At 44.6% G+C, this 27,233-nt stretch overlaps 1 protein-coding gene across 1 annotated transcript in view; it reads left to right on the top strand.

The window, feature by feature from the left end:
* The window catches only part of ATP6V1E1 (ATPase H+ transporting V1 subunit E1), a 72,314-nt gene that overhangs the window by 6,280 nt on the left and 38,801 nt on the right, over nucleotides 1–27,233 (top strand). The window contains exons 2-4 of the mRNA XM_033951761.1: nucleotides 5,448–5,513; nucleotides 7,579–7,688; nucleotides 10,015–10,081. Coding sequence (XP_033807652.1) covers nucleotides 5,448–5,513; nucleotides 7,579–7,688; nucleotides 10,015–10,081 — 243 coding nt within the window. The remainder of the gene's footprint in view (nucleotides 1–5,447; nucleotides 5,514–7,578; nucleotides 7,689–10,014; nucleotides 10,082–27,233) is intronic.

Genomic DNA, 27,233 nt, shown 5'->3' with positions numbered 1-27,233 from the left:
GGGCCGCTGTGTGAGCGGACTGCTGGGCGCAATGGACCTCGGGTCTGACCCAGCAGAGGCAATGCTTATGTTCTTATGTTCCCTCTTGCTATAAAAAGTCACCTAAATTTAAGCACCTACTGCATTATTTTTTTTTTTTTAAAATTGTGTGATTGTGTATTTTGGGTAAGTCTAAGAATTGTATGTTAGTATTTTAATATCTGAGTATGTTTGTTCACCAATGTTTAGGTGTTTTCTTTTGTAGCCTGCATAAGATTTTTGGTTCTGCGGGATACGAATGTTTTAAATAAATAAATGATGATCCTGGTACTTTAGATAGATTGTGAGCCCTTCAAGACAGATAAAGGTAATGCTTCAGTAACTAACTGTAAACCACAGTGTATAAATACCTAAAATAATAAATTAACCCCTCCCATTTTACTAAACCGCGACAGCGGTTAATAGCTCAGGGAGCTGCGCTGCTCCCGATGCTCATAGGAACGCTATGCAGCACAGAGCATTCAGCGTGGCTCCTTGCACTAATAACCTCTATCGGGGTTTAGTAAAAGGGGAGTTAAGTAATTAATTTATAGCATAAAGACTTCTATATATGTAAGTGACAGTATAGTGCTCAACTGCTATTTTATAATTACAATACACACTTAAAATGTCTCAATCTTCTAAGGAGAGGGGCATGAGTGGGACAGAGGCAGGGCCAACATTTAGGTGCTAACATTTATGCCATGTAGGTACATTGATGCAAACAATGCTAGTATTCTGTAATGGCAATTAAATGTAAGTGCTCTCATAGAATAGGTGCACTATCTACTTAATTTGGGCACTGAATTATAGAATTGTCCTCTTTAAAGGGCACTAAAAGTTAGGCCCCCAAATCTAGGCACTAGCCTACAAAACGGGCACCTGCCACGTGTTGGTCGCCAACAAGCGCTGCTTAGAGAATTGTGGCTCCCAAGGACCCTAGGTGCCGTAAATGTAGGTCAGGGTTTTATAGGCCTACATTTCTGAAGCCCAGAGTCCTTCCTGAATCGCGGCCAGTGGCGCAAAGTCCAGTGCTGCCCCTTAGCACGCCAGTCCTGGAGGCTGTGTAGCGGCAGCTATTTTTTTTGCAGTTGTTGAGGTTTCAGTTGGATTTTAATGGCAAGAGTGGTTCCCAAACCTGTCCTGGGGGCTCCCCAGCCAGTCAGGTTTTCAGGATGTCCAGAATGAATATTCACGAGAGATTTGCAAGCAATGGAGGCAGAGCATACTAATCTCTCTCATGAATATTCATTGTGGATATCCTGAAAACTTGACTGACTGGGAAGGCCCCCAGGACAGGTTTTGCAACCACTGCGCCAAGACCAATTATTGCGCCACTTAAACCAATTATGTTAGGTGGCGGTAGGGCAGCTAACACTGCTTAACATTCGGCAGCTGTTGTAGAATCCAGCCCTAAACTAGTATTCTGTAATAGCAAATTTGTGCATCTAATATGTTATAGAAGACTAGTTTAAGTCAATAGTTAGGTACCTAAATTTAGGTGTGACCAGTAAGAAAAGCATCTAACTTTGCAGGTTCAAAGAAAATATTTTCGTAGAACTGGCATTTGATCATACACTTGCATGAAAATTTGAAGGAACAAAGAAAGAGAAGAGTTTTTTGAACTGCAAACAATTCAAAGGGACCTCTTGAAGAAGGAAGACTCATCACCTGGTTTTCAGCATTGTGGCTATCCTAATCCTTTGAAATAATCCAGAGTGCCAGTGATAGAGTGGGATGGAGCATCCCCATTTCCTAGTAAAGATCCTGGGATGTAATATTAGCTGCAAGGATTTCTAAGTGTGGGTGCAATGTTGTTTTAGAAACCTTTTATGTATTGGTCACATTTCTCTTTAAACTGAACCTTGTATTGAATGTACACATACACATTCCTGGATAGTCTTGGATTTGGTATTCATTAGCACTCCTATCCGGTTCATAGTCAGTGGCGTGCAAGACACCAGCGCGCTGACAATTCAGCGCAAGACAGAAGTGTGGTGCCGAAAGCCGCCAAAAAACTTATTTTTTAAGAGCTCCGACGGGGGTGTGTGTGTGGGGAACCCCCCCCACACACACTTTAATGCATAGTGTTTGCGCTACCGTTGGGGCGGGGGGTGCAACCCCCCACATTATAGAGAAAACGGAACAGTTTCTGTTTTTTTTCAGGCAACACCCCCCCGTCGGAGCTCTTAAAACATAAGTTTTTCGGCGGCGCGCTTCTGTCTTGCGCTGAATTGTTGGCGCGCTGGTGTCTCGCGCGCGATTATCCCGTCACCCTCCTATCCTGTCCAGAATCTAGTCTAATCTTTGCATCCTTTCTTTTCCCTTTAAAATGTTTTACTCTTCTTGCAAGGTAACCTCCACAGTGCAGTTTTCTCTGTGAATTCATACTTATCTTTGTTAACCCTTTACTTCAAGTTCTCACACTGCAGTACTGTGAAGTGATAAATTCCTTATGTGCGCTCAGAATGCACTTTGAGATCCAGCCTTTTCTGTTTGACAGTTGCAAGTTTAACATTCTTGCTTTCATTTGTATTAATATTTTGCTTTTGATTGCTTGTTCCTAAAAAAGACAGCTGTGTTGGATGGACAGACGTGTAACATTTTATGCTGTAATTTTCAAAACCATAAGAAAACTGATCAATATCCTACCAGTGGAGTATACAGCCACCCATGGAGATATGTTCCTTTTTGCCCTGGTTTTCCTACTTAAATTCTAATTAACACCCCTGATATGTGTGTTTTTTCTTAGAGGGAGTGGGGTGCAATAAAACACAATCTAGTGTAATATGTCTAGTCCTAAACCGCAGGGTTTTGCATCTCAACCGACAAATTGCTTGCAGAAAACTGTTAATTATCTTTTCAACTCTGCCACCTTTCCACAGAGCTGCTTCTGGCCTCTTCGCCATTTTGGATTTTAAACAATCTTTTTTTTCTAAAGCCTCCACCTGCCTCAATGGCAGCCAGTGAAGCTTTTGATAAAAGGGGGTAACGTGCTCCCATTTCTTTAAACCAAAAATAAGGCGGACAGCTGTATTCTGAAACACCTTCAATTTTCTGAGAATTTTCTTGAAAGCACCCAAATATATGATGTTACAGTAATCAAGTATACTCAGAATGGAAGATTGGACTAACAGACGAAACAAGGCTTCGTCAAAGTATTTAATGGTGCCGAGTTTCCAAAGCACCAAAATATTTTTCTTAAATACTAAATCAGAATGTTTTTCCTTTGTGAGGTGTTTATCCAAAGTTTCTCTCAATATTTTTAAGGATTGTTCAATATTATAATCCATCCCATTCACATGCATCATAATTTCCTTGATTTTGTCATTAGGAGCTGCAAGGAAAATTTTGGTTTTTTTCTGTATTTAGTTTCAGTTTGAAAGCAGCCATCCAAAGTTCGACCTGATTTAAAATAATTGATAGAGAATTTATGAACTCGGATGAAAAACAAATTAACGGAATTACTATAGTAATGTCATCCGCTTAAATGTAAAATTTGAACTTTAAGCTCTGCAAGTAATTTCCCAAAGAAGTAAGATAGATGTTAAACAGGGTGGGGGATAAAGGGGAGCCCTGAGGAACTCCACAGGGATTGACCCAGCTCTTCTGAGCTCCAATTTCAGTGGTCTTGGACTTTTTGCAGAAGGGACTTCAGAAAGGTATACTGAAAGTACAGATAGCAGGCCTTTCCTGTTTCCAAGCGTGGGGAAACAAAGGCTCTCTGGCCTCACCCAGATGTCACCCTGTTCATTAAAGGAGCTCTTCGGTTGTGCCGTCTGGTGTGTCCCTCTTTCCCTTCCTGGAAACACTATATTGCAGGATCTTGGTGGACCTCCATATGAGCCCTTACAGGAGACTTCCCTTCTGGATCTTACAGTCAAGACGGTGTTCTTGGTGGCAATTACGTCAGCAAGACAAGTCTCTGAGCCACAAGCTCTCTCTTGCAGGGAGCCGTTCCTCAAAATTACCGAAGCAGGGTTCTCCTTACGCAAAGATCCATCCTTCTTACCGAAAGTTGCCTCAGCCTTCCACATTAATCGAGAAGGCTGTTTGCCTGCTTTCCACTTGATGGAGCTGAAGAAAAAGAACAGGGCTTTGCATTTGCTGGATGTTAAGCTTAAAGTTACCAATGAATTTTGCGTCTCAGATCACCTTTTTGTTCTGATCAGTCATTGCCAAGAAAGGGAGGTTGGTATCTAAAACCTCAATTTCCAGATGGATTAAGATGGCCATTTCCTCTGTGGGCTGCTGTAAGCAGCCACTGATTGCATTGAAAGCTCACTGCACCAGAGGAATTCCTACCTCATAGGCGGAGACTAGGGCTGTCTCGCCTGAGGAAATCTGTATATACCCTCCATACCTTTATAAGGTTCTATATGGTGGATGTAGCAGTCAGGAAAGATGCTGTTCTGAAGGCAGTCTCAACAGACCCACCCTAGCCTCGAGGGACTGCTTTGATACGTTCCTATGGCTCGGGACACTAGACACATTGCGCTAGAAAGAAAGGTCAAGTTCTTACCATAATCTTCTTTCTTGAAGATGTTGTGTCTAGTGGTCTACATGAGCTTCACCTGCCTTCTGCCTCAAAGTAGTCTGGAGCTGGAGAAATCTCTGTCTATCAGGTGAGCTGATAGGATAAAAAAATTAAAAAAAGGGAACACTTTTGAGTGTGTATAGCAGGGGTAGGGAACTCCGGTCCTCGAGAGCCGTATTCCAGTTGGATTTTCAGGATTCCCCCAATGAATATGCATGAGATCTATTTGCATGCACTGCTTTCAATGCATATTCATTGGGGAAATCCTGAAAACCCGACTGGAATACGGCTCTTGAGGACTGGAGTTCCCTACCCCTGGTGTACAGATTGCTTTAAGTCTCTGCTGGATAGTGGGACATGCAAGTAGCTATGAGCTCTATATAAAATTTGTGCTGGTTGCACAAGTTTTTTTTTGTTTCATAGCAGCTGCTTAAATGTTAAAATGTTTATTGGTAATAGAACAGAACAAAATTGTACTGTCCGGGATTCCCCGTTTCCCTCCTTCCAGTTATATCTTTCATAACAGTGCTACTTGATTGCTTTTGTACAAACTGATGGTCAAGAGCAGCTCCCTGGAAAGAAGGTGTGGAGTTGAAAAAATATTTACAAGTAATTTGTGGAATGCAAAACCTTACAGTTCAGGACCACTAGACACATCTACAAGAAAAGAAAGTTATTGAGGTAAGAACCTAATCTTTCTTTTTCTCAGAGTATTATCATTATACCTTCCCATCCATGTATCCTAACATCTCTGGAAATATTCTCCCTCCTCCTCTGATAGAAATGAATAGAAACTGCCTTATTGGAGTGGGGGGCATATGAATCCAAGAGATAAATCATGGTTCTTGTTTAGAGACCAGCAAAATAACTTTGCCTATTTGCTTTTCTTCAGATCAAGCATATGATGGCTTTCATTGAACAAGAAGCCAATGAAAAGGCAGAAGAAATTGATGCCAAGGTAAAAAAAAACAAAAACAACAGACTCTAGTTGAGTACTTTTACTAAAGGGTAGCAACCATAGAAGAACTTTTAATTTTTAAGAATCTACTTTTTGGGGTCCGATTAGTTTTCTCAAGCTTCTTTGGCCTCCTAGCTCAGTTAAAACTAGTCTTCAGTGGGCTATGGTGCCATCAGCTTTCATTTTCAGTTGGGAAAGATTGCCCTATTTTTTTTTTTTTTATAGTCCCAGTCACCACAGTGACAGTTCTTAGTCAGAGGTTGCATCTAGCACCTGGCTAACTGCACTCTAAAGTCTGCCCTCTAGGTGTCGTCACTGAGCAGTAGCTGAGAACAGAGTTCTCAGGGAATAAGAGCAACATGGCTACCACAGCATCCCCTGCCTGGTCTAAGAACTGAATGCAGATGTCTCCGCATGGCGTTTGCTACTGAGCCATTCAGTTTGCCTTGTCACTCATAATGACCAGATAGTATCTTGATATTGGGTCTTTGGAACCAGGTGTGCATGGACCCTGATTTCATGGTTGTGTGATGACAATCTGGAGACTGTTAGTTTATTCCTTCTGCCAGTTCAGGGAGCATAACTTGGAATTAAATAAATAGCCCATGTGGCAGTATTTAGCAAGCAGAAACTCGTTCATACTCACTAAAGAATTTAAATATGTAACATAGTAGATGATGGCAGATAAAGACCCGAATGGTCCATCCAATCTACCCAACCTGATTCAATTTAAATTTTTTTTTTTTTCTTCTTCTTAGCTATTTCTGGGCAAGAATCCAAAGCTCTGCCCGGTACTATGCTTAGGTTCCAACTACTGAAGTCTCCGTTAAAGCTAACTCCAGCCCTTCTACACCATCCCAGCCATTGAAGCCCTCCCCAGCCCATCCTCAACTAAACGGCCATATACAGATACAGACCATGCAAGTCTGCCCAGTACTGGCCTAAGTTCTTCAATATTTACTATTATTTTCTGATTCTAGATCCTCTCTCTATATGTCCTGGGACACCTCATTATACTGTATTTGCTTGGGGCTCAGAGCTATTGCCGAGCAGACCATGAGTGAGATATTTACACTTGTTTTCCCTGTGATACCCTTTTGCCTTTTTCCCCCATTTTGGCTGCTGCTTTTGCATTGGGGCTTTTTGTCTTGCAGGTTCCCTTAATACTATCTGTATGAACTTTAAGCCTTAATAAAGGTATTCAGCTCTTGGTTGCTCTGTTCTTTTGGTGCAGCTATGCAGTGCAGTACCTTACCATTTACGGTAGTCTGCTCTGAACATCTTAGGCCCTGTATGTACCCTCCATAATCTGTGTAGCATTTAAATCATAGAAGTTTCTTGCACCCTTCCTTTTAAAGTTTGGTAACATTTGAATGTGTAAGACAGCTTTTGTACAGGGATTTTGATACATAATATAAACAATTTCCACCTCAGAATTTTGTGAAATAATGATTATTTTCTAAGATCTTCCAGTGCAGTCTGTGTTTCATGGGGCTTTCAACACCTGCAAAGAATTGCTAAGAAGTTGGTTCAGTCTATCCATACAGAGGCTAAATAACTAGTTGGACCCAAGCTTGTGTGCACTGTGGACATGGGCCTGGCACTTTCTTGTTGAAAGGCATGGTGATCTGATAAGCGTGGTCCTTTTCAGTGGGGTCATAGTTGAAAAGTGCTAGAAAATCCATGAATAAACATGGCTTTCACTTCCTGCCTTATTTATGAAATGTGCTTCTATTACTGCCCCTAGAAACAATCACTTATAGTAGATGTGTTCTGATAGCCTTGTGAGTCCTGGAGAAAGGCAAATTCTTGATACCATATGATTGAACCAGCATGATGTAGCTGAAACTTGGAGGCCACCTGGAACCTGTGTGATCTTGACAATTGTTATCATGGCTAGCAGCTTCAGTTGGCGTTTAGATTAAAAGGAAGTGATGAGGTGAGGGTTCCTTTGTCACTTGTAAACTAGTTTCCACTCATTTATTTATTTCCAATTCTTTTTTTTTCTTATTTTCAAAAGCCAGTGCTGATGACTTTTCTTTCAGTTCAGTGTATTTCTCTGTAGGCAGAAGAAGAATTTAACATTGAGAAGGGTCGCCTCGTGCAGACTCAGAGACTGAAGATCATGGAGTACTATGAGAAGAAGGAGAAACAAATAGAACAGCAGAAAAAAATGTAAGCAAAATAATTGGAGATAATGCCTGTACAGTGCCAGCCTGGAACAGACGTGCACTTATACTAAGGAACTTTCTAGTGGTTTGACACAACAGAATCCCAATGTGCTGTTTGTCCTTTTCTTTAGTTCTATTTCTGTAGCTAATCTCTATAGTAATATTTGTTATCCTTTTTGGAGGGACATCCCTACTTAATTTTTACTGTATTGTAAACTGCTTTGTCACTTCTGGGAAAGGCAATATATCAATAAACCACAAACCATTGGTTTTCAAAACATGTTGGAAAAATGGCATGCATGTTTTTATGTTTAAATCTTTTTTTATTAAACAGAGACAACCATAATACAGACAAAAATGCAATAAAGGGTTTACAATAGAAATTATGTACCAGGGAGGACTGAACTCTGATATCCTCCACAGCAACTGCCAGAAACCATAATTCCCCCTTCCCCTCCCCCCAAAAAAAAAAATCCAACAAAACAGAAACAAGGCACAGACTGAGGTCAGAAATCAAACAGGTAAGGCAGAATACAATTGAAGTCGATTCAATATAAGGCTACGACTCTCAGGAGATAAAATGTTCACATATGGAGTCCAGGTGTTAACAAAGTCTCTGCTCTAGTGTCGAGAATACGCCAAGCGAGTTTCCCAGCCCATCAGCTCATGCAGTCTATTTCTCCAATACCAATAGGAGGGTGGTTCAGAAGAAAGCCAAAAAGTTAAAATACATTTCTTCCCCCAAATGAAACATTTACTAAGAAACTGTTTTTCAGCAGAGGTGTATTCAGAGAGCAAGGAGAAGTGAGCAAATAACGTAATAAGTGCCAAGACAGGCACAGGCAAATGTATAAGCTCCTGCAAAAAGGAAGCCAATGCTTTCCAAAAGTCCTGGATGCCCCGGCAACCCCAGAGCCCATGAAAATAAGAATTCACCTCAACAGAGCAACACAAACACCATTGAATATCAACACAGCCCATATAATAAGCTTGACTTTGAGAAACATAAGCTCTCGGAACGGTGTGATAGTGACATTCACGCAAATCAGCATTATACACCAGGCCTACAGTGCGTTTCAAAACCCGTACCAAAAAATCCCTCTGTAGGTTCCTCCCCAAATCATGCTGCCAGGCCTCCTGAAGTAAGGGAAAAGCCTGGGTGGCCAAAGGGTTATGATCTGTTTAGAAAAGAGATCGAGACTCGAATATGCGGATCCCAAAATCTCCACCCAAGGAACCCCCTGGGAGAGAGTCCACATAATGCTGCAGCTGAAAATAGGCAAAAGGAAGCACAACCCAGGGACTCCCTGCAGCACCAGGTCAGCACTGGAAAGAAGGGCCCCATCATTCTGCAGAAAATGCCTCAAGAGCTCAACACCCTGAGTCCGCCAGCCACCAAAAACCGAAGGGCCAACCCCCGGAGGAAAAGTTAGGTTCCCAACCAAGGGCAAGAACACACTCATCCAAGGGTCCTGATGCCACAACCGGAGGATCTGCTGCCACACCACCCTTAAAGGCCTAAAAAGAACACTATGCCTACATGGGCAGGGCAGCTTTACCTAGGGGGCATGGAGGAGATAAAGAAGATGAAGAGGATAGAAATAGTCCCGCTCCAGGGAAATATCAGTGTATAAAGAGGTGCCTAATACCCAATCACTAAATGTAGGTGATATAACGTGTGTCAACAAAATATCAACAAGGGTTTATTGTGTGGAAGCCTTGTAAATATCGAGGAGTGAACATTATCACATGGGCAGTTTGGACTCCCTTATATTGAGCAGTTTTACAACAAAATATCTAAGTAATTTACAGCAGTACGACCAATTGCATCTTCATGAATGTTACCTGAGGCTTCTTCAAGAAGAGAAAGATGCTAGAATCATGAATGAATGCATCTGAGGAGAGCTTATAATAATTTCTCAGCATTAGCAGACAAGCTGTTGTATTGAGATCCTCGTTTGTGATCTTAAGCTGTGAATGAGATTGGCATGATGCCTTGCCAGTCTGTTGGAGCTGCATTTTTATTCTTTGTGGAGGCCCTTTCTTAGCTAGCAATACCATCAAATATTAATTGAGGGTGTTGTAACCTGCTTTTGGGCACAGTTTACTGTCTTTCTGATTAGAGGTTGGGAAGAAAGGGACACTAGGAAATGCAAGTGTATTTTTATTTTGGCTTCTTATGTAAATATAATGGAAAATGGACTAAGGAGATTGGCATGACAGGGAAATTTAAATATTTGAATGGATAATGGAACCCAGTTATGAGCCAGGAAGTAAACATTAGAACCTAATTCTGATCACCCCCCTTTTTTTTCTCCATATAATTTCAGTCAGATGTCAAATTTGATGAATCAGGCCAGACTTAAGGTCCTTAAGGCAAGAGATGATCTCATTGCGGTGAGTACTAAGCTTCTATGATCTATAAAAAGACCAACATCCAAAAATTGTATTAAATATTTTGGCCAGCATTGGCTGAAGATCATTGGGTTGCTTTTACAAAGCCGTGCTAGCAATTTCCTGTGTGGTAAATGTGACAAAGCCCATTCAGTTCCTATGAGCTTCATCGCATTTGTCACACAAGAATCGTTAGCGTGGTTTTGTAAAAGGAACCCATTGTGTCTTGGGACGATGCTGTTTTTCTTATAAACAAATCTGTCTCTGTCTAATCCCTAATGAAGCAAGCATTGATTCGTCATGGAGTTAATGAAGCTAAATTGCTTGTTGCTCAGTACTGGAAGGCAGAAACCCCTTCTGCTGCTAAATGGTTAAATAAGTTGCACTATGTTTCTGAAATGGAATACCTTATTACAGAGTGAAGGCTTGCACTAGGTAAATGGGGAGAAAAACTTGAAAGTCTTTCTTGTTTTTGAGGACTTGTATCTCTTTTCCTAGTAGCTACACATTTTCTTGTTTAACTTCTTATGTAATAACTTTAATAGAGGGAGGAGAGACTTTATGTGCTAAAAAAAACTTAGGGGTCCTTTAGCAAGCCGCGCTAGCGGGGTTAACGCGTCGGACATTTCATCACGTGCTAACCCCTGCAGCCGGCTAAAAAACTAATGCCTGCTCAATGCAGGCGTTAGCAGCTAGCGCGGCAGGCGGTTTAAAGCACCCGCCGCGCAGCCGAACCCCCATCCTTTCCTCCTTCCCATCGGAACCCCGCCGCGAGCCTTACTTAGCTCACTAAGTAGCATCAGGCTGGCAGCTCTCTAAACAGGCTGCTTCGGCCTTGTCCACCCATGAATTCACTGCCGCGTTACTGGGCCTTTTTTTGGGCCTAAAATTAATACAAGACACTGTCTTATTTTTGGGGAAACACAGTAATCATTCTATAGTACAGTACTCCCCCGATATTCGCGGGGGTTCCATTCCAGGAACTCCCACGAATCTTGAAAAACCGCGAATACGGTTTTTCATGGGGGAGACTGAAGAGAGCAGCTGGAGTGCCACGAGTGCAGGAAATCACTCATGGTATGCTCCGACTGCCTCTTCCTGCACTAAATCGGGCCTTATCCAATCAGGAGCTGCGTGTCAAAGCAGCTCCTGGTTGGATAAGGCCCGACTTAGTGCAGGAAGAAGGGGGTCAGAGCATTCAGTGAGTGATTTCCAGCACTTGCGGTGCTCCGGCTGCTCTCCTGCCTCTCCCGCTGCCCTCTCCTTGGCAGTTCGCGGTCATACTGCGAATGACCGGGACCGCGAACCGCCAACCACGAACGACCGTGGAAACACTGTGTATTAAAACATTCCAGACAAGTAAGGGGTTAGGGAGTTTTCCAGGCAAGGGTGGAGATGTGCTCATAGCTGAGAAGTGGCCATGTGAGCTGCAGTTTTCTATCCCCGTGGTTATGAGAGCGGAAATGTAAAACCAAGACTGGCATGGAAAGAGTGATGTTTCAGAAATGAGTAAGAGAAATATCCCAAAACAATTCTCTCAACATTTCATCTGCTTTAAAAGAAATACATTGAACACATTTTGTCTGTGTTTTTTTTAAATAAATAATGCGAGCCATTGTTTACCCAGCCTAGCTCTTAGATAAAACTCCTGCAACAATTGCATTTATTTGTGAAATGTTCTTCCTTCCTCAGCGCTGCTCATTTGACTGACAGATTATTACAACAGCTACAGCGCTCATCTCTTCCCTCCCTGGGTTGAGCACATATGATTCTTGCTGGCCCTGTTATACAGGAAACGTAAACTTATTTCTCCTGCACTGCACAATGTTGCTGTCTGAGCCTTTTGAATTTAATTCACATGAAGAGACTTTAATAAAACAACTAGCCGAGTGGCTTGCCATTTGATTTATGCTATGCTATGAAGGTGATATGCCAAGATCCCATGAGAGGAGATACTTGGAAAAACTACATGGTGCTGTAGATATGGGGCACTTAGAGATTTTGAGATGATGCGGTATATAAACTTAAGGTTTAGTTTATCTCTAAGGAATATGAAAACAGTTTCTTAGGCCAGCATGAGGACTTGGTGTAGTTAAAAAAAGTAATGAAAGGGAGTTGGAATGAGAAAAAAAATTACATTAATCAGTTGCATTGCTTGCACTAAGTTTGATACCTTTATAATAAACTTGAAAAGTCCTTGTCTTTGGAGATAAAATGGATAAACACCCACGTTTCTGCATGTTTGATCATGTCATATGAATACAGAGAAATATAGGCTTTTCCTAAACAGCACTCTGTGCAAGCACCTTTTCAAAGAGCTCCTACTAGGTTAGCTCCTGTCACAGTTTTTAAAATGGCTGATTCTCTTCTTATTTTAACCCTGTGTTTTACATAACATCCTGTGGAAAGGGGAAGTAACTGACTAGGATTGTCTAAACTTGCAAAATAATGTTCCAGTCATTGAGAATTTCTTATGTGAGCATCCTAGGGGACTGCATAATTCTACCGCCTTAGACATTCATTTTGCAGTGCTGTGGATGTTGTACTAATCCTAAATACAGTGGTGCCTCGCATAACGGACGCCTCGCACAGCGAACGCTGCACACAACGAACTTACTGTCGTGCTCCCCACAACGAACTTCGTTTCACACAACGAAGTCGCCGAAGTCGCCCGAGCTGCATCCTTTCGCGCAGGCACCGCGCTTAACTGCCCTCTCTCCGCCTGGCTCCCTGTGCAGTGGCGGACTGAAGGGGCCCGGCGCCTACTGTTGATGCGTTGGGGGGGGCGGAGCTACTCTCGCCGCTTCCCCGATGCTAGGAAAAAAGAAAAAAACCAACAGTTTTTGCCGCTGAGACTCTGCCCTCTCTCACAGTAAAATTATTGTTTTTAAACAGTAAGCATGGCTTCTAAAGAAAGCAGGAAGGTGATTTAAGTCCCAGTTTTTGCCGCTGAGACTCTGCCCTCTCTCACAGTAAAATTATTGTTTAAACAGTAAGCATGGCTTCTAAAGAAAGCAGGAAGGTGATTTAAGTCCCAGTTTTTGCCGCTGAGACTCTGCCCTCTCTCACAGTAAAATTATTGTTTAAACAGTAAGCATGGCTTCTAAAAAAAGCAGGAAGGTGATTTCTGTTGAAATTAAACGGGAAATAATTAGAAGGAGTGAATGTGGGGTAAAACAGTGTGACCTCGTCAAAGAGTTTGGCCTCAGCAAGACCACCATTTGCACCATTTTGACAAATAAGGATGCAATCAAATCAGCCAAAGTAGCCAAAGGAGTATCAAAACTATTTCATGAAAAACATAGGTCTTCAATCCACGAGGAAATGGAGAGGCTATTAGCAATTTGGATTAAGGACAGGCAGGTGAAAGGTGACGTAACAACCCAAGATATTATCTGTCACAAAGCCAAGAGAATTTATGAGGATCTAAAGAAAAACGTCCCTGGAAGTAGCAGCAATCAAGCTAATGAAGAAGAATTCAAAGCCAGCAGGGGGTGGTTTTTTAGATTTAAGAAAAGGTGTGGAATCCACAGCGTTACTATGCATGGTGAGGCTGGCAGTGCTGACAAGAAAGAAGCAGAAAAGTTCTCTATTAACTTTCAAAAATGTATGAAGGATGAAGGATACTGCCCACAACAAGTGTTCAATGCCGATGAAACGGGTCTTTTCTGGAAAAGAATGCCGAGCAGAACCTTCATTACAAAAGAGGAGAAGAAATTGCCAGGACACAAAGCCATGAAGGACAGACTTACCCTTATGTTTTCGTCTAATGCTAGCGGAGACCTCAAGATCAAACCTCTATTGGTTTATCACTCTGAAAATCCAAGAATTTTCAAGAAAAATAACGTTATTAAGTCCAAACTGCCCGTCCATTGGAAGTCCAATCAAAAAGCCTGGGTGACCCAAGTTATCTTCAACGAATGGATTCTGGAAATCTTTGCTCCTGCCGTGAAGAAATTCTTGCTGGAAAAAGAACTGCCGCTCAAAGCCCTTCTGATACTTGACAATGCCCCTGCTCACCCAAAAGACCTAGAGGAAATATTGCAGGAAAATTATCCTTTTATCAAGGTGCAGTATTTGCCACCAAACACCACATCCATTATTCAGCCAATGGATCAGCAAGTTATTGCGAACTTTAAAAAACTCTACACTAGAGCCCTCTTTAATAAGGTGTTTGAAGAATGCGAGTTTGGTGGAGACAATATGACTGTCCGAAAGTTTTGGAAGGAGAAATTTGATGTCCTTATGGCAATACGACTCATACAGAAGGCCTGGGAAGAAGTGTCACAAAGGACCCTAAGTTCTGCTTGGAAGATGCTTGTGCCTTCGTGGACCCAGGAAGAAGCAGTAGTTGATGACACAGAAGTGGTGAAGGACATCATCACAGTGGCCCAAAGGTTGGAATTAGAGGTAGAGGAAGAGGATGTAGAGGAGCTTATTGAGGAACACGAAGAAGAGCTGACAACTGAAGAGCTCCAAGCACTTCTGGTCCAGCAACAGGACAATGCTCAAAGGGAAGCGTCATCTGATGACGAGGAGCAACAATCAAACAATCAACCAATCCCAAGTGCTGTCATCAAGAACATCCTGGTCAAATGGAAAGCAGTTCAGGAGTTTACCAATGCCCACTATCCGGATTCAGCTGAAGCAAACAGGATCAACGATCTTTACTCCGATACTCTTGTCCGTTATTTCCGGCAGATGTTGGAGAAAAGAGGAAAACAAACGACTTTGGACAGGTTTTTCATGAAACCATCGGCCAAAAAGCAGAAAATGGATGAAGATGTGCAAGATTTGGTAGACTCTACTTAGTCTGTCTTTAAATTTAAAAAATGTGTGTTTTTAGATGTATCTAAATAAAAATAATAACAAAAAATTTATCTTTTTTATGTCATCTTAGCATATTTTATGCTGCAGAACGAATTTTTTTTTTTTACATGTATTCTTATGGGAAAACGCGTTTCACATAACGAACGTTTCACATAACAAACTTGCTCCTGGAACCAATTAAGTTCGTTGTGTGAGGCACCACTGTACCTCACTTGCATGTTTGCACTAGAACTTTCCAATAGAACAGGACTTTTTTCCTTTCAGAGAATCTGGTCACTGGCACTTCTTGCTTTCATCACCATGAACATCGTATTAAAGGCAAACCAGAATTTCCTTATCTTTCCAGACCATTCCTTATGAGTGAACATTTTCAGGGTAGGTGTCCTTTTGGCTGCAAGGGGTGGGAAGCAAAGTTTGGGCATCAGGGGGCTGCACTGGGCACAATGGTGACTCACTCTGACAAGGCTTGAGCTGCATGTTGTGTCATTTTCCTGGTAAGTGGCCTTTGCCATGTTTGTGTGGATTTGCTCCAGGAGAGCAGGGAATCTCATCTCAGGAAGCCTCTTGCAGCCCTGGGAAGTTAACTTGGATGGTCTCGGAGGTTGAGCCAATGCTGAGCTGAGAGGCTGTGGTTCAGTTCTCCAAGAGTTTATTATTTTGCTGCATCAGGCCTTCTGTCTCAAGAAGAGACTGCTAGCTGTCTCCCTGCCCCGCTCCAGATGTTCTTAGGTGCACAGGATGCAGAGGGATTCTCAGAGGCCAATTTGCTTCCCACCACTCACAGCCAAAAGGATACTTGCCCTGAAATATCCACTCAGCAAGAATGGTCTGGAGAGGTAAGATATATTATCCCAGGACAAGCAGGCAACATATTCTTGACTGATGGGTGACGGCACCGACGGAGCCCCGGTACGGACAATTTTAGAGTGATTGCACTCTAAGAACTTGGAAAGTTCTAGTAGGCCGCACCGCGCACGCGCGAGTGCCTTCCCGCCCGACAGAGGCGCGCGGTCCCCAGTTTCTTAGTTTCCGCGGAGCTAAGAAGACGCGTGTTCCAACTGCTGTTGGAAAATTTTTTTCAAATTTTTCTCGCCTTCCCGCTCGCGCGTTATTTTCTTGTCGTGATTTATTCACCTTATCGTTTCTTTCTTTTATTTAAAAAAAAAAAAAGTCCATTTTTTTTTCGAATTTTTTCCGGTCAGCCCCGGCGGGGCCTGTTGGCACCATCGAAGCCTCGGGCTTCAATTTTGCTACGGCCGTTTTTCCCTTCATGCCCCCTTCACCGGGTTTTAAGAAGTGTCAGCAGTGTGCACGTCCTATTTCTCTTTCCGACCCGCACAAGTGGTGCCTTCAGTGTCTGGGTCCGGACCATAGGGCAGAAACGTGCACCTGCTGCAGTTCTCTCCAAAAGAGAACTCTAAAGAATCGTCAAATTCAACAGCAAATTATTTTCGGTGCCGCCATGGAAGTTCCCCCGGCATCGACACCGTCATCTTCCTCCAAATCGGCACCGGTGACTTCGACACCGCAAGATCCATCCTCGGTGTCGCACCCTGTAGGTAAGCCGGCTAAGAAGCCATCCCCTACTGTCCTTAGCCCGCCAGTCGAACAAGCAGTGAGCCAAGTCCTGCAGACTGCGCGCCGGCCTCGCAAACGCTCCGCTCCTATTGAAGTCACTGCCTCTTCATCGGCATCGACTTCGCCTGAGCGTCGAGCTGCACCGCAGGTACCGAGCAAGAAAAAAAGCGGTATCGGTGCCATCGGGACCGTCTCTGGATGAGAGAATAGCATCCATCCTTCAGGTCCAGCTTAAGGAGCAGTTACAACACTTGCTCCTGGCTCTGCTGACTCCGAGCCTTCCAGTGTCGGTACCTACTGAGCATTCGGTGCCGATCGTCGAACAGCCTGTTTTGTCGGCATCGACGTTGTCGGCACCGCAAAAATCTGTTTCTATGCCTGTTCTCTCGGCGGAACCGAAGTCTCTTCGACGCACTGCTTACTCGACTTCGGAGTCGGTGCCGTTCTCTGACACCCGTACTGCTGTACAGTCACCCGGTACGGTGTCCATGAGGTCTGGTAAATCGGTACGCAAATTTTGACCAGCCTCCGAAAGAATTTTTAAAGTTACCCCTCCATGACATCTTGAGGGAAACTTTTTACAAAAATTTAGAAACTCCTCTCACCATTCCAGGAGCCCCTAGGAAGCTGGAATTGCTTTACAAGGTGATTCCTATTCCAGGGTTTGACAAACCCCAGCTGCCCCATGAATCTCTGCTGGTGGAGTCCACCCTCAAAAAATCGGCAGGCTCTAGTGTATATGCCTCTGTCCCTCCTGGCAGAGAGGGCAAGGCCATGGATAAATTTGGTAAAATTGGTAAAACCGTTCAGGTAACTATGCGTTTTACTTCTCTTTTTACCTGAAACATTTGATTCAGCAAGTCTCTTCTTTTCAAAAGTATCTTCCTGACCGTAAGCTTCCTGCATTCCAACAATGCACTTCCAGTCTCCTACAACTCAGGAAGTTCATGGTCCGGTCCATCTATGATACTTTTGAACTCACATCCCGAGCCACGGCTATGTCTGTAGCGATGAGACGATTGGCATGGCTCCGAGTCTCCGACCTTGATGTGAACCACCAGGACCGCCTTGCCAATGCTCCCTGCCTGGGTGATGAGCTCTTTGGAGAATCTATGGATACCACCACTCAAAAGCTCTCTGCCCATGAGACGAGGTGAGATACTTTGCTGAAAAATAAAAAGAAGCCTCCTCCTCCTCGTCCATTTAGACAGCAGCCATCATATCAGAGGCGGTTTTCTGCTCGGCCAGTTCAGCCTCAACCTCCACAACCTCGGAGGCAGCGGCAACAGCACCAACAAGCACGTCAGCAACAGCCGCCTACCATAAAGCCTGTCACTCAGACTAAGCCGACTCAGCCCTTTTGACTCCCTTCTCCTGGGCATTGCCAGTCTCCCTCCCTCCTGTCCTCTTCCACAGCCCATAGGAGGTCAATTAACCATTTTTCACTCTAGATGGGAGGTAATCACCACCGACCAGTGGGTGCTCTCGATCATAGCCCATGGCTACTCCCTCAATTTTCAGACTCCTCCGCCGTTAGGCCTGCCAAAAGAGTCTGCTTCCAACAAGTCTCAGTCCCTCCTTCTCGCTCAAGAGGTTCAATCCCTCCTTCTTCTCAATGCCATTGAAGAAGTTCCTCAAGATCAGCGAGGTCAGGGTTTTTACTCCCGGTACTTTCTAGTTCCCAAAAAGACCGGAGACCTCAGACCCATCTTAGATCTCAGAGATCTCAACAAATGTTTGGTCAAGGAGAAGTTCAAAATGCTCTCTCTTGCCACCCTCTACCCTCTTCTCGCTCAGGGCGACTGGCTATGCTCCCTCGATCTCAAAGAGGCTTACACACATATTCCTATCCATCTGACGTCCAGGCAATATCTGCGCTTTCTCATCAATCAACATCATTATCAGTACAAAGTGCTACCCTTCGGCCTGGCCTCCTCTCCCAGGGTATTCACCAAATGTCTGATTGTGGTAGCGGCCTATCTCCGCTCTCACAACTTTCAAGTCTTCCCTTATCTGGACGACTGGTTGATCAAAGCTCATTCCCCTCAGGCGGTTCTGCTTGCCACCAATCAGACCATTCACTTCCTTCGACTATTAGGGTTCGAAATCAATCTACCCAAGTCTCACCTCATTCCGACCCAGCGACTTCAATTTATTGGAGCCGTTCTGGACACTGTTCTGATGAGGGTGTTTCTTCCATCCAACCGCCTTCACGCCATCCTCCATCTCTGTCAGCAGGTGTTTCAACAGATTACCATTTCTGCGAATCACATGATGGTGCTATTGGGGCACATGGCTTCGACAGTACATGTTACACCCTTCGCACGTCTCCACCTGCGTACTCCTCAATGGACCTTAGCGAACCAATGGTCCCAAGCGACGGATCCTTGTTCACAACACATATCTGTGACCTCGTCTCTTCGACAGTCGCTTCTTTGGTGGTTGACATCTTCAAATCTATCCAGAGGTCTGCTGTTCCATCTACCTCCTCATCAACTAGTCATCACCACAGATTCCTCCCCCTACGCCTGGGGAGCTCACTTGAACGAATTCCAAACTCAGGGATTTTGGACTGCCCAGGAAAAGAAACACCACAACAATTTCCTGGAACTCCGAGCGATGTTCTATGCCCTCAAGGCGTTTCAACATCTTCTCTTTCCTCAAGTACTACTCATTTGCACAGACAATCAAGTTGCAATGTACTACATCAACAAACAGGGAGGAACGGGCTCTCGCCTGTTGTGTCAGGAAGCCCAACGGATTTGGTCTTGGGCGACAGCTCGTCACTTATTCCTGAAGGCTATCTACATTCAAGGGGAACAGAATTCCTTAGCGGACAATCTCAGAAGAATTCTCCAACCTCACGAATGGACTCTCGATCCCTCGACTCTTCAGACCATTTTCGCTCAATGGGGCACTCCTCAAGTGGATCTTTTTGCAGCTCCCCACAACCATCAGCTGCCCCTGTTTTGCTCCAGACTCTACTCTCCTCACCGTCTGGCGCCCGTTGCATTTCTCCTGGATTGGACCAGTCTCTTCCTATATGCTTTTCCCCCTCTACCGCTCATGCTGCGAACACTGTTCAAGCTCAAGAGGGAACAAGCCACCATGATTCTCATCGCTCCACGGTGGCCCAGGCAACATTGGTTCTCCCTTCTACTTCAACTCAGTTCCAGGGAACCCATACCTCTTCCACTGTTTCCTTCTCTGCTTTCTCAGCATCAGCAGACCCTACTGCATCCCAATCTACAGTCTCTGCACCTGACAGCTTGGTATCTCTCGGGCTGACTTCGGCTCACTCACTCCTTTCTCAGCCGGTCCGCTCTATCATTGATGCTTCCAGGAAACCGGCACGCTCCAGTGTTATCAACAGAAGTGGTCTCGGTTTTCTTCCTGGTGCTTCTTACATCACCATGATCCCATGTCTCTAGCAGTGGGACTGGTGTTGGACTATCTTCTTTCCTTGTCTGACTCTGGTCTTAAATCTACTTCTATCAGAGATCATCTTAGTGCAATTGCTGCCTTTCATGAGCCAATTCATGGAAAACCCCTCTCGGCTCATCCTTTGGTTTCTCGGTTCATGAGGGGCCTTTTCAATGTGAAACCACCTCTCAAGCCTCCTCCTGTGGTCTGGGATCTCAATGTGGTTCTTTCCGCTTTAATGAAGCCTCCTTTTGAACCTTTGGCCACAGCGCATTTCAAATTTCTTACCTGGAAAGTGGTCTTCCTTATAGCTCTCACTTCTGCCAGGAGGGTCAGTGAACTGCATGCACTAGTGGCCGATCCACCTTTCACTGTTTTTCACCATGATAAGGTGGTTCTCCGTACACACCCCAAATTTCTTCCTAAGGTTGTGTCTGACTTTCATCTTAACCAATCCATAGTCCTACCTGTATTTTTTCCAAAGCCTCATTCTCATCCAGGTGAACAGGCTTTGCATACCTTGGACTGTAAACGTGCTCTTGCTTACTATCTTGAACGTACTAAGCCCCACAGATCATCTCCTCAACTATTTTTGTCCTTTGATCCTAATAAGTTGGGTCATCCTGTATCTAAACGCACTCTCTCCAATTGGCTTGCTGCTTGCGTTTCTTTCTGTTATGCTCAGTCGGGCCTGACACTGGAAGGTTCTGTCACGGGCCACAAAGTTAGAGCTATGGCAGCGTCTGTAGCTTTCCTCCGATCTACTTCCATTGAGGAAATCTGCAAGGCTGCTACTTGGTCCTCAGTTCACACTTTTACATCACATTATTGTCTGGATGCATTCTCCAGACGGGATGGACACTTCGGCCAATCTGTTTTACAAAATTTATTTTCCTAATGGCCAACCTTCCCTCCATCTCTCTTTTTGTTAGCTTGGAGGTCACCCATTAGTCAAGAATATGCTGCCTGCTTGTCCTGGGATAAAGCACAGTTACTTACCGTAACAGGTGTTATCCAGGGACAGCAGGCAGATATTCTTGCGTCCCTCCCACCTCCCCGGGTTGGCTTCTTAGCTGGCTTATCCTAACTGGGGACCGTGCGCCTCTGTCGGGCGGGAAGGCACTCGCGCGTGCGCGGTGCGGCCTACTAGAACTTTCCAAGTTCTTAGAGTGCAATTACTCTAAAATTGTCCGTACCGGGGCTCCGTCGGTGCCATCACCCATCAGTCAAGAATATCTGCCTGCTGTCCCTGGATAACACCTGTTACGGTAAGTAACTGTGCTATTTCTACATGTAGAGGACTAGGAGGATAATGTGTTTATCCCATTGTACTACTCTTCTGAAAGACTGAAGTGGCTTAATGCTCACATAATAATAACAGTTTATATACCACAGGACCGTGAAGTTCTATGCGGTTTACAATGATTAGAAATGTTACAGGTTGAGTGAATAAGCAAAGTTACAGATTGAATGAATAAACAAAGTACAGATTTAGCATTAGGTGGTTCTTGCGCTCGGTTGTTAAGGACTAAGAATGAATAGGTTGATTTCCTAAGTATTTCAGGAATAGATGTGTTTTCAGGCGGTTCCTGAATTCTCCATAGGTAGTAGGTACAAGCAATTGTTCAAGGTCTTTACCCCATAATGCTGCTTGATGTGCGAGAAGATGTTGATGATGACTTTTAAATTTACAACCTTTAACCGGTGGAGAAACGAAGTTCAGGTGTGAGCTTCGCTTGTGTCTGTTGGTTGAGAAAGAGAAAAGGTCTGTTATGTATTTAGGGGCTAAGCCATAGAGTACCTTGAAGCAAAAACAACCAAACTTGAATTTCACACGTGCCTCCATCAGTAGCCAGTGTAAAAGTCGATAGGAAAGTGTCACATGATCAAACTTCTTCAGTCCACAAAGTAGTCTAACCGCTGTATTTTGAACTAGTTGCAATCGCCGCATGTACTTCTAGGGGAGTGCCAAGAAGGCGATGTTACAATAATTGAGTTGACTCAGAATAAGGGATTGTACTAGAATTCGAAATGATGAGGCATCGAAGTAAGCTCTGATGGACTGAAGTTTCCAGAGGGTGTGAAAGATTTTTCTGATCAAGGAGTCTACCTGGTCTTTCATGGTCAGGTTTTGGTCCAGTGTTACACCCAATATCTTCATAGTGGGTTGAATTGGATAGAGACAATGCATTTGAGCTACCCTTGATTCTAAACTGTAAGAAACTGTTATTGTTCTCATAGATTCTTTTTACCCATCACCATCAGAAAATATATGTTTGAGAGATCCTTAATTGATAATTCTCCTTTCTAGAACTAATCATATTTTTCCAGAGTAATAGGGATGGTATGTTAAACCACAGAGGCTATCCATCTATGCTTGCAAACATACTTCAGAAAATGTCAATCACAGCTTTTCAACTTCTCCTCCTCCTACTTCAGCAGTTCTTCCATTTGCAAGTGAGCATGAAGGTGTCTTTCTGATCTGCTCAGTTTATTTCTTTGTTTTTTTGAGTTTTCGGCTTGTTCGCATATTTTTTGCAGTGTGTGAGATCCCAGTTCAAAGGGACTACACTGCCTACTTGGAGAGGAGCAGACATTTTAGCCTTCAGCTGGATGGTGTATCCCATGGGGACCTGTACAGCCAGCCTGCTAAAGATTTGTAGAGCTCAGGGATCTGGTCCCTTAGCATTTGCTCACTTCCTTGACTTGGTCAGGCGTTTGAGTGCAGGCTGTTAGACATCAATAGCAGTCCTCGGGGTGCTCAGGGACCGGCTGTAACTTCACCTCTTTCTCTTTATTTTTCATCGTCGTGTCACGATTTGGGGGTGTAGAGGATCAGTCCAACTAAGGTCTGACTTGGCAGCCTGAAGATCTCGGTGTGAGGCAGAGAGCCTCTCCAGATCCATCTACAACTTAAGGGCGCTTGAAGCAGGCTGCAGCACCATTTTCCCAGCACATGGTCTGTGAGTACAGGCTGTGACAGCCTATGGGGAAGAGTGGGTGTGGAGTGGGGAGTCTTGAAAAATGTGTTTTGATTGTTTCTGCAGTTTGTTCTTTGATTCCCCCTCCTCTAAAATCCTATATTTGAATTTTCTGGTCAGCCCTGAAGCTTTTGGAAGCCGTTTTATCCCAGGACAAGCAGGCAGCATATTCTCTACATGTGGGTGACGTCATCCACGGAGCCCCGACGCGGACAGCTTTTCAAGCAAACTTGATTGAAGATTTCAAGTTTGCTGGTGCTGCACCACGCATGTGTGTGCCTTCCCGCTCCACTAGAGGGCGCATCCCCTCCTCGTGGTCTTCAGTTCTTAGTTTTCCGCGGAGCCAGAAAGCCCTGTCGGTTTTGTGCTTAGGTTCTATCTACTGGAGTTTCCATCAAAGCTTACCCCATCCCATCTTGCCATTTCAGCCATCAAAGCCTCCCCAGCCCGTCCTCAACTGAAAGTCCACATACGGCACACATACTATATTAGATTGCCCAGTACCAACCCTAGTTCCTTCAATATATGCCCATTATTTTCTGATTAGCGATCTTCTGTGTTCATCCCATGCTCATTTGAACTCTGTCACCGTTTTCTTCTCCACCACCTCCCTCAGGAGCATTCCATGGTTTAACCACCCTCTCCATAAAGAAGAATTTCTTAACATTACTCTTGAATCTGCAACTCTTCAACCTCAAATTATGCCCTCTGGTTTTACAATTTTCCTTTCTCCAGAATAGATTTTGTTCTACGTTAATACCTTTCAAGTATTTGAACGTCTGAGTCGTATCTCCCCTATCCCTCCTTTCCTCTAGGGCATACATATTCAGGGCTTCCAGTGTCTCCTCATACGTTTTCTGTCGCAAACCTACCTCTGGACTGCTTCAAGTCTTTTTATGTCCTTTTCCAGATACTGTCTCCAAAATTGAACCCCTTCCAAACCATTAAAAAGAGGCAGATAGAAAAGACACATTTTTCTTAAGGCCCCAAGCCAACGATTCTACTGTAATCGTTTTGGCTTGCCATTTCTCCTCTGCATACGAATATTTGCCTCATTATATGTTTATACATATTCTCGTCAAACCTTTATTGAAACATTGTTGCCAGTGAACACTGTGACATATTGTGAGAAAGACATGGGGGAAGCCACTGCTTGCCCTGTATTGGTAGCATGAAACATTGCTACTCCTTGGGTTTTGGCCAGGTACTAGTGACCTGGATTGGCCACTATGAGAACGGGCTACTGGGCTTGATAGACCATTGGTCTGACCCAGTAAGGCTATTCTTATGTTCTTAAGTGAGGCCTCACCATTGACCTGTACAGGGGCATCAACACCTTCTTTCTTCTATTGGTCACACCTCTCTCTATACAGCCTAGCATCCTTCTGGCAACAGCCACGCCTTTGTCACACTGTTTTTTGCCTTTAGATCTTCAGATACTATCACCTCAAGGTCCCTCTCCCTATCTGTGCACATCAGCCTCTCACCTCCCAGCACATACGGCTCCTTCCAATTTCTAAACCCCAAATGCATTACTCTGCACTTCTTTGTGTTGAATTTTAGTTGCCAGATATTGGACCATTCCTCTAACTTTTGCAGATTCTTTTTCATGTTTTCCACTCCCTCTTCAGTGTCTACTCTGTTACAAATCTTGGTATCATCTGCAAAAAGGCAAACCTTTCCTTCTAACCCTTCAGCAATGTCGTTCACAAACATATTGAACAGGATCGGCCCCAGCACCGATCCCTGTGGACCCCACTACTCAACCTTTCCCTCCTTTGAGCGAATTCCATTAATCACCACCAGTGTTCCCTCTAAGCGGGCGGGTGTTGTGAGCAAACTTTTTTCACCGTGAGCCAAAAATATCGGGCGCCAGCAAGTTATGAGCCAACTCGCCCGATTCTCCTCTCGCCGCCCTGCCATCTGCCGTACGCCTCTTCCGATTGTGCGCTGTGACGAGAAACGTGTGCGCTGCGATGTAATATTTTGTGCGCCAGCGCAGCTTAGCGGGAACACTGGTTCAAATGGTTTTATTTATTTCCCCAAATTTATTTTTGTTATACGCATTGAAAATATTTGATATTGCGTTTAAATCAAAATCTCAATAAACTTGAAACGAGTGCCCGTGAGATTGTGGGAGGGTTAAATACTCAAAACTTAGAAGTTTTTGCTACGCCAGCTTTCTGGTATCTTTACATACAGTGGCGTACCTAGCATATGTAACATCCGGGGCCCATCATTTTTTGGCACCCCCCCCCATCTGTAAGAAAAACATGATTTTTAGTAACAAACCACACGTCACACATGAGTACCTAGGAAAAGGCAGCATCTTACATATTGCAGTGAGCAGTACATCAATACACCCATTGTAAAACTAAACAAGCCAGACCAGCACAGATCAATCCTACACCGTCAATCCTAACAGAAAACACACAGAACACAGAAAACACCTTCGCCTAGTAAGGAATATGTAATCACAAACTAACCCCTCCCTCTTTTACAAAACTGTAGTGTGGATTTTAGCTACGGAGGTAACAGCTCTGATGCTCATAAAATTCTGAGCATCAGAGCTGCTACCACCAAGGCTGGTGCTAAAAACGCTTCACAGTTTTGTAAAAGGGGGGATAAAATAAAAATACATAGACAAAGGTTAAATTGAACCAGCAAGAAGCTGGACTCTGCATACAATGCTTCACAGAAACAGTGACACATGTCTCCTAAAGCAATAAATAAATAGAAATTTTTTTCTACCTTTGTCTTCTGTGGTTTCTCCTTTCCTCATCTTCTTGTAACTCTCTTCCTTCCATCCACTGTCTGCCGTCTCTCTTCCCCTATATGGCATCTTCTCTCCTTCTATGCCCCTTCCAGAAACTGTATGCCTCCCCCTCCATCTCTCCTTTCACCCCATTGGTCTGGCATCTCTCTCCTCGCCTTCCCTCTCCCACACCTCTCCTCATAGTCTGGTATCTCCCCTTCCCTGATTCTCTGGCATCTCTCTCCTTTCCTTTTCTTCCATCTTTCGCTCCCCCTCCATGCTCTCACATCTCCCCCTTCCTTTTCCCTTAGACTGGCATACCTTCCTCCTACGCTCCAAGCCCTGGCATCTCCTTTAATTCCCTCCCTCATCTTCCTTCTCCCTCCAGCTGGGTACCGCAACACTCTTCCCTGCAGCTCTGCACTTCCCCACAATTGCCATGCTTCGGTTCCTCTTCTTCCTTCCTTCCTCCCCCCCCCCCCCGCGGGACCCTGCGGCACCATCAACTCTTACTCCCTCTAATGTCGGCCCTGCAGCTCCAGACTTCCTCGCACCTTCTCCCCTCCCCCTTTGGATCGCTATTATTTTAAATGTTATAGCCGCGGAGCTGTATCCATCAGTGGAGATGTCTAACCTCGGCCTGCCCCGGAACTCTTACTGCAACAGTGACTTCCTGTTCCTGCCTAGACGGGCGGCTGCTGCAGTAAGAGTTCCGGGGCAGGCCGAGGTTAGACATCTCCACTGATGGATACAGCTCCGCGGCTATAACATTTAAAATAATAGCGATCCAAAGGGGGAGGGGAGAAGGTGCGAGGAAGTCTGGAGCTGCAGGGCCGACATTAGAGGGAATAAGAGTTGATGGTGCCGCAGGGTCCCGCGGGGGGGGGGGGGAGGAAGGAAGGAAGAAGAGGAACCGAAGCATGGCAATTGTGGGGAAGTGCAGAGCTGCAGGAGCTGTTATAGCCGCGGAGCTGTATCCATCAGTGGAGATGTCTAACCTCGGCCTGCCCCGGAACTCTTACTGCAGCAGCCGCCCGTCTAGGCAGGAACAGGAAGTCACTGTTGCAGTAAGAGTTCCGGGGCAGGCCGAGGTTAGACATCTCCACTGATGGATACAGCTCCGCGGCTATAACATTTAAAATAATAGCGATCCAAAGGGGGAGGGGAGAAGGTGCGAGGAAGTCTGGAGCTGCAGGGCCGACATTAGAGGGAGTAAGAGTTGATGGTGCCGCAGGGTCCCGCGGGGGGGGAGGAAGGAAGGAAGAAGAGGAACCGAAGCATGGCAATTGTGGGGAAGTGCAATCCCCCCAATGCGTCCCCTTACCTTACCTCCCCTTACCTTTGCGACGCGTGTGTGCGCTGTGAAGAGAAACTTGTGCGCTGCGATGTAATATTTTGTGCGCGAACGCAGGCCAGCGCAGCTTAGCGGGAACACTGATCACCACCCTTTGGCGTCTGCCCGTCAACCAGTTTCTAATCCAGTTCACCACTTTGGGTCCTAACTTCAGCCCATCAAGTTACAAGATAGTTTGTACATTCTCTCTCCAACTAGTTCGTGAATTCGCCAGCATGCCTGCCAGAGAAGGTA

The sequence above is a fragment of the Geotrypetes seraphini genome, chromosome 7 (genome assembly GCF_902459505.1).
Source record: "Geotrypetes seraphini chromosome 7, aGeoSer1.1, whole genome shotgun sequence".
NCBI classification, from domain to species: domain Eukaryota; kingdom Metazoa; phylum Chordata; class Amphibia; order Gymnophiona; family Dermophiidae; genus Geotrypetes; species Geotrypetes seraphini.
The sequence above is the reverse complement of the archived record's forward strand: the minus strand, read 5'-3'. Positions and strand labels throughout refer to the sequence as shown.